This window comes from Dreissena polymorpha, chromosome 16 (genome assembly GCF_020536995.1).
Source record: "Dreissena polymorpha isolate Duluth1 chromosome 16, UMN_Dpol_1.0, whole genome shotgun sequence".
NCBI classification, from domain to species: Eukaryota; Metazoa; Mollusca; class Bivalvia; order Myida; family Dreissenidae; genus Dreissena; species Dreissena polymorpha.
The window spans coordinates 34,495,513-34,511,293 of NC_068370.1; the positions used below are offsets into that span (position 1 = coordinate 34,495,513).

At 33.3% G+C, this 15,781-nt stretch overlaps 1 protein-coding gene across 3 annotated transcripts in view; it reads right to left on the reverse strand.

Annotated features, from left to right (window-relative positions):
* Positions 1 to 15,781, reverse strand: part of LOC127862111 (protein patched homolog 1-like) — a 56,827-nt gene that overhangs the window by 34,924 nt on the left and 6,122 nt on the right. For all 3 annotated transcript variants that reach the window (XM_052401090.1, XM_052401089.1, XM_052401088.1), the window contains exons 3-9: positions 11,289 to 11,475; positions 10,454 to 10,523; positions 10,069 to 10,172; positions 5,975 to 6,188; positions 2,252 to 2,521; positions 1,782 to 1,913; positions 1,355 to 1,513 (exon numbers count right to left, since the gene is read on the reverse strand). In XM_052401090.1, the coding sequence (XP_052257050.1) occupies positions 1,355 to 1,513; positions 1,782 to 1,913; positions 2,252 to 2,521; positions 5,975 to 6,188; positions 10,069 to 10,172; positions 10,454 to 10,523; positions 11,289 to 11,475 (1,136 nt within the window). The remainder of the gene's footprint in view (positions 1 to 1,354; positions 1,514 to 1,781; positions 1,914 to 2,251; positions 2,522 to 5,974; positions 6,189 to 10,068; positions 10,173 to 10,453; positions 10,524 to 11,288; positions 11,476 to 15,781) is intronic.

Genomic DNA, 15,781 nt, shown 5'->3' on the forward strand with positions numbered 1-15,781 from the left:
GAACGCTTTGCATTTTGCGTAGCTTAGTTTTAAGTATGTTGAAAGTAAAATCATTCATGGAGGTGATCTGATCAAAGCAGAAATTGAGAAACATCAATTAATTGTTTTTAAGAAGAAACTTGTTGACCAATGTTTATTGTTTCGTAAAGCATTGTCATATAGCAATTACAACTTGGAAAACATGTTATATTTTTCAATTACCAAAATGGTGGTGAATACCAAACGTTTACACTACATTGCAAACACTCCTCACTCTTTCCATTTATGCTTTATGTATTCTTACTTTATGCAATGATTAGCATTTATGTGTTTTTGCTTTAGGGATGTTTGCTACATTTATAGCCCATTTTGATTGATAGACCTCACAAGTTGTTGCGTCCTGTGAGATGGGTTTTTGATGCGCCAGTAATCAGTTAGCCTTTATATTGATTTGAAGGAAAACATAACCAAATAGACAAAATCTACTTGAATGCATAAAAAACCTTTTAAATATGAAATAGGTTGTAACCTAAAATAAAAAATCTTTATCTGATTTCAAGGTGCACATAACAACAAACAGACTGACAATACCACTGTAAATTTGGGTGAAAGACTTAAGATGAAAAGTAAACAAATACTCCAAAAATCAACAAAAACTGAAGTTTGTTTTATAAACCTCACAGAAAGTACTTTAATAAGGCAATTGATTCAAAGGCAAAATATTTGTGACTGCAAGATTCTAATTAAAATATTATGTTCAGTGTTTTATTATTCAAATATTTAAGATCTTCTATAAGAAACTGTTAAAGCATGAATGTATGCATTTTTTTACATGCATAATCAGCATTTTACTTTCCCGATTGTAAAGGTCTTCCAAGATATACAATATGAATGCAACTGAAAGTTAATAATCTACACACTAAATGTTTTACCATCCCAATTTTTTAAATTTTCTGCTTTTACCATAATATTTTTTTCTGGGTATGGATTTGAACAAGGTGCAACAGGTTTTCATATCCTGAGTCACAAAAAATGATACTGGTAATCCATGTGGATTTTGCTGCCTATGGAATAGTGTACAGACTGGTAATAGATTAATGAAAAAGCTGAGAAAAGAGATAATAGACACCTGTGTGATAAATAATGCAGTAATATGCAGGCATTTATTTCTATCAAACCTTTGTAGTAGAACCAGCGAATTGCATACATTGGAGTAACTTACAGGCGGTTCAGATTTTATGCTGTTAAATGCTTATAAGTATCTTAGGGTTGGAAAAACTTGAAATTGTGGATATATGAAGGAAATTTGTTTTTCTTAAGGACAACAAATAAGTAAAAATATCTGAGCAGGTAAGTGTTTCAAGGATCTACATACCTGAGTGGTTGAAGCATTGAACTTGATCCCAAGTAGCGAGCAGATGCCCAGGCCGGCTGCCACAGAGAGTGCAACCAGGAGAACCCCTGCTATACCGATACCACTCTGTGACAGCACCATGTTGTTCCAGCGTAGCAGAATAATGAAGGCATAGAACAGCTGAAATATAACAATGTCAGAAGCTGACTTCTACTATTTGTAGAATTTGACATCATTAATTTTTTTACCCCTAGGCATCATGAAAGCTATCAAAAAACAAGAACCGCAGTATTCAATTATTTGAAAATTAATAAAATTGTCAGCATCACTAATATAACTCTTGACAAGTATTCATTTTTACAATCTGAAAGAACAAACAAGTTTAACAATTTTTCTCTCTTAATTGTCTAAACTTCAATATAACTTTTATTGTAATGTAAAAACTTACCATAAGAACGTATCCAATGGTTACCCTGACAACACTTATGTCGGAGAAGTCTTTGATGATGTCCATGAGAGAGGTCATGGAAAATGCATACTGATTGTCTGGCTTGTCATCTTTTGCAAATGCATTCATCTCCTGAAAGAAAAAGTAATAATCACAAATATAAAAACATGACATTTTATTAAATTCAAAATAGCAAGGCAAACAAAAGAGCATTCTTATAACTTTAAAGGCAGTAGAAAAACCTCATAAATTACAATATAATAAATCAAGCAAATTTAAAACAGGCATCATGGTCCACTTAAGCCTTGCTAGACCAATATAAAATGATGAAATCTAAATTCAGTAAAAAGCAAAAGATAATATAAAACATGCAAAATCTTAAACACAATTACAGAATACCGACTAATGGAAAACTTTCACCAATGATAACATGATATTATCAACTAAAACATAATATAGCTGAATCCCACCTTGGTAAATTTCCGGTGCCACTCCTCCAGGATCATCCTGGCCTTCTCCAGGGTCCAGTCGATGTTAGCGGTCTTGATATCCTTGCTGTACTTATCATACAGGTGCTGCTCCCCCAGCAGGAGCAGGATGGACTGCAGGGCCTCTGCACGCACAATGTGCCCTGTCTGGTTCTTCCGCAAGCCGCCAACAATCAGGTCCTCGTGCCAGTGCATGTACTTGGTGGCAAAACCGTAGCAACCATTGGTCAACTCGGCACCAAAGTCAGGCACCTGCAAGGAGAATGTGAGAATTAAAACTGAAACTTAGTTCATACACAAATAAATAGAAGTCTGTTGTGGCCTTTAGAGTGTTAACATTACAGGTAAATTTTGGTTCAGTGGTTGTAATTAAGTATTGAAAAGCATATTTCTACATTTCAATGTTGTTTGCAAAATTATGATTATTTATCATTCTTTTATGCAATTAAGGCATAATTTTACCCGACAGTTCATACACCTATGAAATACAGAAAAATGCTTATTAATTCTTTTTTTACTTCCCAAATAACAAAATAGCACTGATACCCAGATAACCAAATACCAATGTATTCAGAAAGAACAAGAAAGGCATGACAAGAGGGGAAATGAATTAACCATTTGTCTTTAGTAACAAGCATGACCTGCATACAACATGGAGAAATGACTTCATGAATATAAGCCAACAAGCAGCTGGAGGTGGCAATGCATTCCTGGCTCTTGGCTCACAGACAGAAACATCAAGAGCAAAGGTTATATACCCAATAATTGGACTACTATAACAAAATGAAATATTTCTTCTTGTATCTGTCAAGGCAATTTTAACTATGATCATTTTCTTGCACATTTAATGGTTTTCAATTTTCTGGGTGTTGACAAAGAATAAGACTGACAAGAATGTTAAAAGTATTTTGAAAAAAACTATTACAAATTACATTTTTCTATTACATGGTTAGTAATCACACTCTTCTTTTTTGATGTGGACCATAAGGGTATCAAAACCTAAGATGTACAAAATAAGCAGTAATTTGTTCAAAACAATTCACTGAGAGATGCAAGCAGTGCTACTACCATACAAACACATACAAATGAGAGACCAAAACAATCTCTGTAACAAATATTTACAACCATGTTAAGGTGTTGATAAGCACACCAAATTCCAACCAAGGTTTTGCTAACGCAAAAAACAAGAGCAAAAAATTGCACAAGAGAGCATACTTATGACAATAGATTGTTTTATGATCACAGTCTCTGTAAGAGCTCATTCAATATAAATGTGCCAAAAAACATCTATTTTAACCAAAGAAAATCATTGGGCAAAGAAAGGGGATCATAAATTCGTGATTTATTGCCTGTTTACAGCACTTTCTCAGAGCAAAAGGTGAAACACAATTCCAAGAAAAATAGATTTTCCTTGAGAACAGCAAAATCCATTTAACTTGATAATAACAAGAAAGCACTGCTCATACAATTTACAGTTGTTAAATGATTACTCAACAAGTTATGCTCCAATTTCACACTTTATGATTAGAATTCACTTCATGCTGTGCAAATCAGAGATGCTCATGTTATTTGGTTTCCCTTGTTCGCAATGCCCCATCCTCTTTGAAAAGAAGCACAATCCAAGCTATTTTTATTATAAGACTGCACCGAATTCAATTTATTCTTACACATGGAAATCAGCTTGCCACAGTGAGGATTCTTCTACCCGTAACTTATTCAATACTAGTTCAGTCTACTCCAGTTACAATACCCTAGCAAAGAATCGTTCAGAAAGGTCTGTTCCTTGGCAAACATAATTACTTTTTTCTTGAGAGGAAAACAATCATGCACTTCTCTTCTTTTGTAGGTTCTTTAAACTATGTTTTTGGCATACAGGTTTATAGGATTTTTTATTACATTTAATATTAAAAATTTAATAATGTTGCTGTGTCTTGCATTAAAAAACTCATATATGCATACAAGGACTGGGATAGTTTAAAATCAGAAACTCAAGAGCATAATTTAACGTTGTTATTTGTTAGGTGCGAAATATAACAAGAGGGCCATGGTGGCTCTGGTCGCTCACCTGAGAAGTATTAATGATAAGTAAGGGACTGCCCCTCCCCCTGGCAGCCATTTTTTTTTTAACAGACCAGAACCATTTTCAAACTCATCCAAGATATCGTTAGAAAAAATGTTCTGACTAAGTTTCATGAAGATCGGACAATAAATGTGACTTCTAGAGTGTTAACAAGGATTTACTATACACTAAAGCTATATAAGGTAAACTGCCAGGCCCCCTGGCGGCCATGTTTTTCATTCAACTGGAACCATTTTCGAACTCTTCCAAGATATTATTGGGACACATGTTCTAACCAAATTTCATGAAGATTGGACAATAAATGTGACCTTTAGAGTGTTAACAAGGTAAATGTTGACGACGCACCACGGACAAAAGGCGATCACAATAGCTCACCATGAGCACGTTGTGCTCAGGTGAGCTAATAAAATTTTTATTGAATAATAATTTTCCAAAACAACAGTCTTTGAATCAAAACATAAATGTTCTGCATATTTTTTTATCATTTAAAATAGAAATACATTATTATAAATTCAAAATCCGAGACTGGGAATATGGCCATAGTGTGTGTCACGAAATACACGGCTGCTGTTTAAAGATGAAATGTGTAGCATTCTTTTTGACCTTTACGAAAAATTAACCCTTTGCATGCTGGGAAATTTGTCGTCTGTTAAATAATGTCTGCTGAATTTCTAAAATTAGCATTTTCTTCATTTTTTTTTCAAAGAATACTATCAGAATAGCAAACAGTTTGGATCCTGATGAGACACCACATTCTGTGGCGTCTCATCTGGATCCATACTGTTTGCAAAGGCCTTCAAAATTCTGGAACAAAGGCCTTCAAAATTCGGTTCCAGCACTGAAAGAGTTAAGCATAGTTGTCAACTTGCATTTCGTTAACTAGAATGGCACAGTCTAGATCTGTCAATTGAAAGCAAAACACATCCTCCAGAAAGAATGTTCCTCAGTCATTCACTAAGCCTCCTACATGAGACAGTGCCCATAGTTCCAACAAAATGCCACGCAATTGTGTCTCTAACAAATCAGCATCAGTGCTACACAACAACTGTAAGATTCACCATCCACAGTATTAAAATTCTGTGGAAAATAATAATTGAGCTTCACTACACTTGCATTTGTAATAATTCAACCTATTAGAGACATTATATACACATTATTTTTGATAAGGTGAATATAAGCGTAGAACCTTGAAATCCGAAAAAACTTGTGTCAAACTTAACACCCCAAATTAAGCATGCTTTAATGAAGACAAATAGCACAAAGTACCGAAGATACAAACTCACTTTTCTAAGACTGCATAAACTTAATAAATGTATAGCTTGTGACTGATAAATGAAGCAAAATGTCATGCAAATATACATGGTAACAGAAACCACGGTAACCACCTACGTTTCACTAAATACTGAAGATTTTAATCTTATAACCTGAGTTACAGTAGACACCAACTCCAGCTCTAAGACTTCATAATTCATATAATTACAATAAAAAATAAGTTCAAATTAGTATTACTAAAGACAATAACATTAACCAACTCACTTCCTTCGTCTATATACAAATACCTTGTTAAACATAGTATTACATTACAGCACAAAAAACAACTGCTCCAAATAATGAAACCCACTCACATTCAAGGACTGCTTGTTGGGCGCAGTGGCGGGGCAGTCATAGTCTTTGGGGTCGATGCACGGTTTCTCCTGGTACCCCGTTGTGACTCCCGCGTCCCTGAACACCTTCTCCAACGCCTCCATCTCCTTCTTGGTCTGACCCTCATAGTGGTTCTTCAGCTTCCCAACAATCTCCATCGGGTTCAGGTTTGTCCAGAGGAGCTGCTTGAAGTAACTGAAATAAGGATTGGCATAACCTTAGACAGGATCATTTGAGGTGCTTGAAGTAACTGAAATAAGGATTGGCATAACCTTAGAAAGAATCATTTGAGGTGCTTGAAGTAACTGAAATAAGGATTGGCATAACCTTAGAAAGGATCATTTGAGGTGCTTGAAGTAACTGAAATAAAGATTGGCATAACCTTAGAAAGAATCATTTGAGGTGCTTGAAGTAACTGAAATAAGGATTGGCATAACCTTAGACAGGATCATTTGAGGTGCTTGAAGTAACTGAAATAAGGAGAGAATAACCTTAGACAAGATACTAAAGTAGTTTGAGCTGCTTGAAGTTACTTCAATGAGGATAGCATAACCTTAGACAGGATCTTTGATAATTGCCATTGTACGGGACCATTTATGGTGTACTTTTTCACTACAAACAAAATATCAACACTAAATAGAGATTTATATGTTGTCCTTTCTATAGTAGGGGCCATGTAAGGCAATATAATTTGAATTTTTTAAAGTAAGAATAAGGTCAATGTCAAAATGAGGTTCGGTGATACATGGACATTGTAAATGGTAATAACAAGGTGGTACTATGGAATAAGGGATGGTAAAAAACAAACCGTTCTACCAAGTAGTGTTGCCGCTAAAAAACAATCTTAAAATTTTAATAACCTGTTTTGGACAGAAAGACCATATGCCTTCTGCAAATTTCACAAAATTCTTAATTGAACAAATGAACATTTAAAAAAAACTTACGAAAGAACATCATGAAAATGTAAACATTTCGGACTGGTAAGCAAGCAAACATCATTATTGCTAAATGTAACAAGACGCTAACAAGCAAAATATAATTACAAACTACAACCTTTGAACCATTTCACAATGCAAGACCTACCACAAGACTAGCAATAAAACCATACATGAATGACAGCATTATAGCTCTGTTGTTAATGCAGGACATTGTTGCTTTGTCTTGTGATTTGTTTTTTATCACATGAGATTATATTATATCTAAGGTTAACAATTTGCATCACATTAGTTTTTTGGTAAGATTTGACTCCGATTCTCAAAAATATACCAAATACTTTATGGATATTAAGAATTATGTTATTATAATTGTATCCGCTCACAATAATTTTGAATAAGCTAATACAAGATATGATGATCAGAGTGATTTTAATTTTTACATATTAAAGAAATGATTTACTGGAAATTGCCTTACAAAGCATGATTACAGGTACCAAAGCTTACATTGCACAGTGAACTTGTTTTCCAGAAGCCACAGCACTGAATTTATTTAATGAGCACTACAAGGTGCAATAACATTAAAACAATGAACTAATTCATGTTATACTTTTAACACAAACCACCCACTCAGTGCATTTCTGCATAATCCCCTTACACGGAGGGGGCCAATTAAGTAGTTTATTGTTGTCATTTTTTGTTGACTATTAAATGCATGTTTTATGTAATTGGACATGTTAATAAGTCTGGCGCCTTTTCTTCCATTTGTTCTGTTTTCAAACCCTACAACAGCCTGACATCATCATCATCATCATCATCATCATCATCATCATCATCATCATCATCATCATCATCATCATCATCATTATCATTATCACCACCACCACCATCATCATCAGCAGCAGCACCAACATCATCATACTTTTTCTCGTGTCCTCCTCAATCATAGTCATGCTCATGCTTTTCTGCTGAGCAAAAATGGTTTATTAACATTCTAATTTTTAATTAAATGTTAAACCCAAACCAGTCCTTTAAGTTTCCATCGATGTTTTTAATTCTTTTTCCAATATATTATTCTAATACCAGTAATTAACAAAACACAATCTCTACTCAGTGATTTCGAATGTGAGCCATGAAAAACAGCCATAGGCATGTGTTATCTTTATTGTAAGAAGCTGTTTTTATTCCAGGGATGTTAAAGCATTTTTCTAAGGCTTTCAGTGGGTTGTGGTTCTATGTGTATCTAATATGCCTGCACCTAAATATTCTCTCCCCATATGTGCCACTGTTGTTGACTGGTGATTGTAAAATTGTAAAATGGTAAGCCAGTGAAGCATAACCAGTCTCAACGCTTCATGATGTTTACCCACAAGGCCACACAAGAAGATATTCAAAGATTCTTTCAACCATCACGCTTTCGTTGAGCTCAAAATTTCAGTTATTCAAACTCATGCAAATCAGTATCGAATATTGATAGTATGAATGGTATTAAGCATATGCAAATAATATGAAATCTGGGTATTGAAGTTGTATTCTGAAACGAATTAATTCATGTAGAAGTTTTTTCTATCACATACTTTTGTGATTGCATGAATACCAGGCATTGACATGTTCATTGTTCGCAACTTTTAGTTTGAATTACCCAACAATTATTAAATACAGTGTGTGAGAAATTCATTTGGTATATATGGAACCTGTTTTCTTTGTAAAAAGTAAAATTGAATAACGTTAATAAATGTAGAAATAAAACAATTCTGCATATTATATATGCCAACATTGCTTCAGATTTCATGGTTTTTCTTAAGACCAGAGAGTGAACCAAGGACAAGTGGGACACAATCAATGGTGGATGCACAATGAACTACACCAATAAATGACTGAGACATCAGTTGTAGGTCCAAACATAACATGCATAAAAATAATATTTATTATGTCCTAGAATAAGATTTTGCTGTGGGATTCAATGCATGACATGATGACAGTAAGATAACTAGTGTTGTTGTTGTTCAGATAATGTAAGGAATTGTACATGTGGAAAACCAAACATATCCAATCTATGCTAGATTATAAGAAAACAGCAAATTGGTATTATATTTTTCATGACAAAATCACAAAAGCTCATTCACTTGCAAAAAAATAAATAATTTCTTGGAAAATGTCACCAAGTTAGCTTACTTGAATAAAACAGTAAAAATATTACTTTCAATCTAAAAACATCCAGTGGTCGTAATTGATTGAAGAAAGAAGGGTTCATGTTTGAGTGCACACAGAAAAGGATTATGCAAGAGTCGTAAGTGCATATTGGAGGCCACTTTGACATACTATTGACAATTATACAGTTGTGTAAGGCTTCAAATATAATACAAATTTATGTGAATGACTGACAGCAATTTAAACAATACATCAAAGTTCCTTTTTATATTAAAGGGACCTTTTTTACTTTTTGATAAATTGAAAAATAGAAAAAAAATTCAGATTAGCACAATTTTATTGTTGTTATGATAGTTGCAAGGAAACAGTAATACTGAACATTTACTTTTCTCTAAAATATCAATTATATACATCTTTTGGGTAATTAAAAAAACCTGAAAATTATACAGCGTTACAAATGCCAAACAATTGCATAACTTGGAGAGTTCTGTTGTTATCATTATATGTTGTGATATTACGAGGATTGTTTATATAAAGTATAAAATACACCACAAAATATATTAGCACTGATGGCTGAAGGGTCTAAATGCTTGACTTACTCCAAGGCTCAGTGTTTCAAACCCAGTTGAAGCTAACTTTTTTGTTCTTTCTTTTATTCTTTTTTACTGGGTCTATTTAGTTTGCATGTTTACTATATCAATTTAAAGGATTTAATGACACACTTCAATATATGCCAAAATCTGTGAAAAAGTCCCCTTTAACCAATAAAAAGTTTGTAAAATTGTTTTATTTCAATAAATGCCAAACAAAATATAGCATACACAGAAAAACTCCACAAAACATAAACCATCACCTGTTTGCTGATTAAAATTTTGTACAAAAACAATAAATAGATGATACCGACGGGACTATATAATTTTCCCTTCAATTTTTATTTCAATGGCACATACAAAAATTGAAATGCAGGTGAATTATTATTTTGGTGTACTTACTCATGAACTCCCTTGATGCCGTTGGGTGGCCCCAGGGCCTGAGAGCCTTCCCAGAAACAGTCGAGCGGTGTGATGATGACACACGGTAAAATCGCCACCAACATCTGATAGAATAAAAGCAATAGATTGCATGCTCGGTCAAATGAAGGCCCAAATGACCTATCAGCATATGTGCAAAGAAGAATAAAAATGACAATTTTTCATGGTGATATTTTGTTACACCAAAATTTGAATACATGTAATTTAATGTTTGGTAAAATAGGTTCAATTGACTGTATATGAATAATATGGTTTATGCATACTGCCAAGAAATCATGTTTTGCCATAAAGGTACACAAATAGTAATTATGAGTTTTTACATAAATGTTTTGACTGTAATTCTTACACTTTCCAAAACGCTACTCTCAGACAGTGGAAACTGGGCAAGATAGCAGATGTCCGTGTACCTCCACTTGCTGAAATCAGAAATTGGTTTTCTGGAACTACCATGATAGACAATAGGTAATTAATGGCCAATTCCTTCAATCATCACTGTTTTTTTGACAATATAAAACCAGATGAACTACAAAACCAATATTTTTTTACATTCACTAAATTTTAATCATTTTCCTGGGTCCCTTCAAACATGATATCAAGTGTTAAATGAACAAGTCTTATTTCGCACATTAAAAAAAATCAGCACAAATAAGATTTAACAAACAAGCCAGATTATACAAACCTATGAAATTTCATCTTGACAAAATTACAGAAACCCAAGTACCTTGTCAATTAGAAATACGAAAATTGCTAATTTAACACTTAAAATAATCTTGAATGATAAAGTTAATTGTCAATTCCATTTTCTTCCATTTTCTTCCATCTACCTATGATAAACATAAAACTGTTTGCTTTAAATACTACAACTGAATATTTATTCAATCTATTTAGTTATTTCTAAATGATATCCAAGCAAGATAAACAGAGAACCTTTGAATTCAGCATCTGTGACATAAACAGGGATTCATAGTGAACCACTGACCCAAATTGTTCATAAAATGCTTAGCGAAAGCAATAGTAAATACCATGCAAAAATAAAACAAAGTAGACTCAAAGCATGTGCGTAAAGTGTTGTCCAAGGTTAGCCTGTGCAGTCTGCACACGCTAATCAGGGACAACAGTCTTCTCTCAATTTGGATATTCACTAAGAAGAGACTTCCCTTAAAATGAAAAATAGAACCCACATATCGAACATCTCCACGGTGATCTGCGATGCCTTGACCAGAGCATCCCGATGTTGCAGTAGCGACTCCTTTGAGAGGATATTGTTGCCCGACTTTGGGGTCTGTATCAGAATCTGATTGGTAATCCCCGCCCCTGCACCGATGTGGTCTTTGGAATATGTGAGCTCTTCCTCTAACCTACCACCCTCTGTGAAGAAAAAAATAAGGTCAGGTTCTATGTTTATTAATTATGTATGTTAGTTTCTATGATCTTGTTATAATTGCTCAACTATTCAAAGAAGCTTCATAAGCGACCTAGTTTTTAACCTCATGTGACACAGTTTCGAACTTAGATCAAAAACCATTAGAACAATGTGCTGACCAAGTTTGATGAAAATAAGAAAATAAATGTTGCTCCTAGAGCCATATCATATATCTTTTACCAACCGCAGACATGACAACCTCAAAAGACTGCTGCAATCAGATGACCAGCAAAATGGCTTTCTCAATTAAAGAGATGTATTTTTATCATATTCCCTGTATCTTCAACCTGTGCTTACTGTTGATTCATGCAAGGACTCAGTTACGGTATATTTTGTGTGTAAGGTTAAAAACTCCATTTACAAATTCTGTTGTTTTTTTTAATCAATTTAAATCATTAATCATATATGCAAGTATCTACTTTAGGTATGATGTGTCAAACCATATAAATACACAATGTAAAATTGCGTATAATAATTGTTTAAAGAACAAAGCCTATTCCAAGATTTATGTCTTTTTCCAACTTCACAAAATTGCGTATTATAATTGTGCACATGACTGACAACTTCTCTTCTTGAATCAGATTACCATCTGAGTAACGCTTTAAGATTAAACATATTTGTTCTTCATCATGAATAAATTACCTCTAACATAACTACCGGTACTATTATATTGATATTACAATCACTTAAATGATCTCTAAGATAACTAGTATTATATTAATATAAATACAAACACTTAAACGCATATTAAAAGCATAAAAAAGAAAACACTTTTTACAAACATATTTAACTTGAAGGTTAATGCACCTGCAGGGGTATAAATAATCTGAATATCAATACATTAGAACTTAATACCTACATGAATTCAGATGCAGTAGGTTGACCTCCTCTAAGCTTTGGTTTATTATGGTAGCTTTATTCATGATGCATATCTCTTGATGGCTTATTTAAAATCTGATTTTAATTTCATAGCACATTTTCACTTGTTAACACCAACAACATACATCTGAATGAACATAATTAGCTTCAAGATTATGATTTCAAATTATGATGTTTGATTAGAACTTTTAATTAAACAGTGATCTTAAATGAAACCATGATATTCATGTACATAAATTATATATTTATGGTTTTAATTTGAATTTATTTCTGAAAATTTTCTTCAACAAATGTATCTTATATAGATTTATCATTACTTTGAAACAAAAGTACATGACAATAAACTTGTCAGGTGATGTTTTCCGAAATTGTTAATAGAGGACAACATTCAAATACAATTATACAAAAAACTGAAACAATAAATAATCAAATAAATATGTATAAATATCTGTATAAAGGGCATTTAAATACAGAACCCGGTAGTACCAGACATTATTTCTTAAGCCCATGCTAAACACACAATCTCCAGCAATGCAAAGAGCCCAAAATGTTTGTAAACCCATTTATTGCAACACTGTAGTGTATTCAGGCAAAACGGAGCTCTGTTTGTCAAACCAGTATAGAGAAAACGGCACAAAGATGTGGTTGACCCAGTATTCAACTGTGTGCGGTAGGTGACAGGCAAAGAAAGACAGTTTCGAACGCCCTCAGGCAGAACACCAAATTGAATGAACAAGACTCTCAACTAACTTGACATAAAACTACCATCGCTATTTGCTTATTCACAGCAAAGGTCAGCTTTATGAACAAGAATCCTTCAGCGAAGCAACAACAGAAATTATATACCATTTAAATAATATGATTGACAATGAATTTTCTAATACTTGTTAACATATAATGTTGTTCACTGTTTATAGGAAACCTAAGATAAAGCATTTAAAGAAAATTTAACAAGAAACCAACACCTAAAACATAGTTCACCTTTAAGTGTTGGATGCGACAATAAAGATGTTTTTTTTAAAACTAAACTTCTGTTTTGACATTATAAAGTTATTATACAAAAAACACCTGTGAGGTGAATTCAGGCAGTCTTTGAAAATACCTCCACTGACATTAAAGAGACAAACAAATAAATAGAAAATCCATAGAGCCTTGCAAACAAGATCTTTGGCTGGGTTTCGTTTATTTCAAAAATGCACATTTTCACAAAATGTAAATAGAATGGGCAAACATGCTGTAAGGACATGGTTATTAACTGGTTTATTGTAAATCCGTGATGATGTTTCAGGAGGGGAGGGGGTTTGGAAGAATGGTTATTAACAGATTTGATGCAAATAACCCTGCACTGTATTATGATATAGTCAATGCATTTTCTTTGTGCTCTAAAACCTTTCAAGTTCCTACAACAATAACTATTGCACAAGCATGCAATCATGCTCACTGGATAATGCATGTCAATAAAGCACTGGGCTAACAGCAACTGACAGGGTGTGGGATTTTCAAAAGGTGAATTTTAATGGGTAAAGATCAAAGACTCAAGCCATGGAAAAGCATATCTTACACAAAAGTAATCATATGTTTCCATCTTGAGGCAAATTACTTTTATTTTGTCTATCACTATGTTATTTCTTGTTGATGGCATTCATTGACATCTTACAAAAACATGGTGGGTGGTACCCTGTCTCATAACCACATACACACCGAATTCATTATTGCCAACTAATGTAAATACCCAATAAAGACATCACTGGTTTTTGTAATATTTTGGGGTGCAGGGTGTGTGAATTGCAATTTGAAGCAATAAAACAAAGTATATTTTCTTATTTCAAAGGTAATGAAATCGCCAAAGAAAATAAACAAACATAATAATAAAATAAACCACATTGGTTGCAGTATTTTAGTGCAACTGTTAAACGTAATTTACCTTAACTGTAAGAACATCACAGAGAGATTCCAAAAAACGCATGAATGCATATGTTCAACAGTCATCAAGCTTCAGGTCTAAAGAAATAGCTAAGTATGAAAATTGCTCCATTTGAAAATACTCAACTTTTTTTGGTAGATCTGTTTGCAATTAATGAGACAGATAATAACTAACATCCATGGCCATGCTGGCCACCTTTGTGCCATTTGTGAATTTTGTGTTGTCCCACATCAGACTTTCCTAAGAGGGTCCATCGATGCATCCAAAATTGAAATTAGAAATTTCAAATAATCAATTCATAGGTAAAGACTGATTTAAGAATTTAAGGTAAACACTCATTCTATTTCTGTGTCCCCACTTTTTTATGCCAGAAAAGCCCATGTCCCCAAAGGTGCAAAACAATGAAAGGAACACTGATGGTAACAAAATGCAGAGCATCGGACATTTAGTATGTTATTCAACAGCGAAAAGATTTCAACTTGGATTTTGGTGATTCGTAAATTATGCGATTTATCTTAGGAAACAAGCTTGTATTTTACACTGAAATATGGTAAATAAAAGAAGGCTGATGCAGTATGCAATGCCACAGCTTGCTAATGATACATCTCAATAGTACAGAGATAATGGCAGCTAACACCTTTTAACCAAGATAGCAACTGCAGGTTTTTTGCCTACCAGTTGATCATTGTTTAGTGGTTAGTAACTTATTTAATGCAAAACAGTTACACTATCATTATGGTCTACTATAAAAGGAAATAAAGCAAAGCCTACATAATAAAAAACACAATTTTTATGTAATAAATTTATGGTTTAACAAGCACCTTTTGAGATACATTACTGGCCTGCAACAGTTTATTTATGCCTTAAATAATTATTTTCAAATCAAGTGAATTAATATGGGTGGACTTTTTTAAATATTGTTGCCAAAAATAAGATATTATGCATTTCTTTTAAGAAGACTTTAGAGGTAGTTTATACATGACTGTAGATTGTGTCCTCAGCTGCCATCCTTTTACACCCTATTAAATACCTACCGGTAAACCCCAAAATTTCCTTTAAAGATTTACGTTTTTATGCTAGTTTGCACTGACAACGTTGCTGGGCATTTTTCAATGGCGCCAATAAATGCCATAAATTTTTAGATTTTAACCAAGGATTTATTGAACTCCATTAAAGAATTTGAGAAATACAAGAAATCATTATAAGCTACATGTATCTTGAGCATGGCTGAATCCCATGTTCTTTGGATTCAAAGGCCAGTGCTTGAAAATCTCTACAGATGTACAGACTTGTGTGTATTTACAAACATTTTTACTTCATACAAACGATCCACATGTTGTAACAAAATTAACAAAAACAATAGAATAATTTCAAATCATGTAATCTTGTTTTTCATTTGTAACACATGATAACTGAATCAATTACAAATTACCATGATAATTCATAAA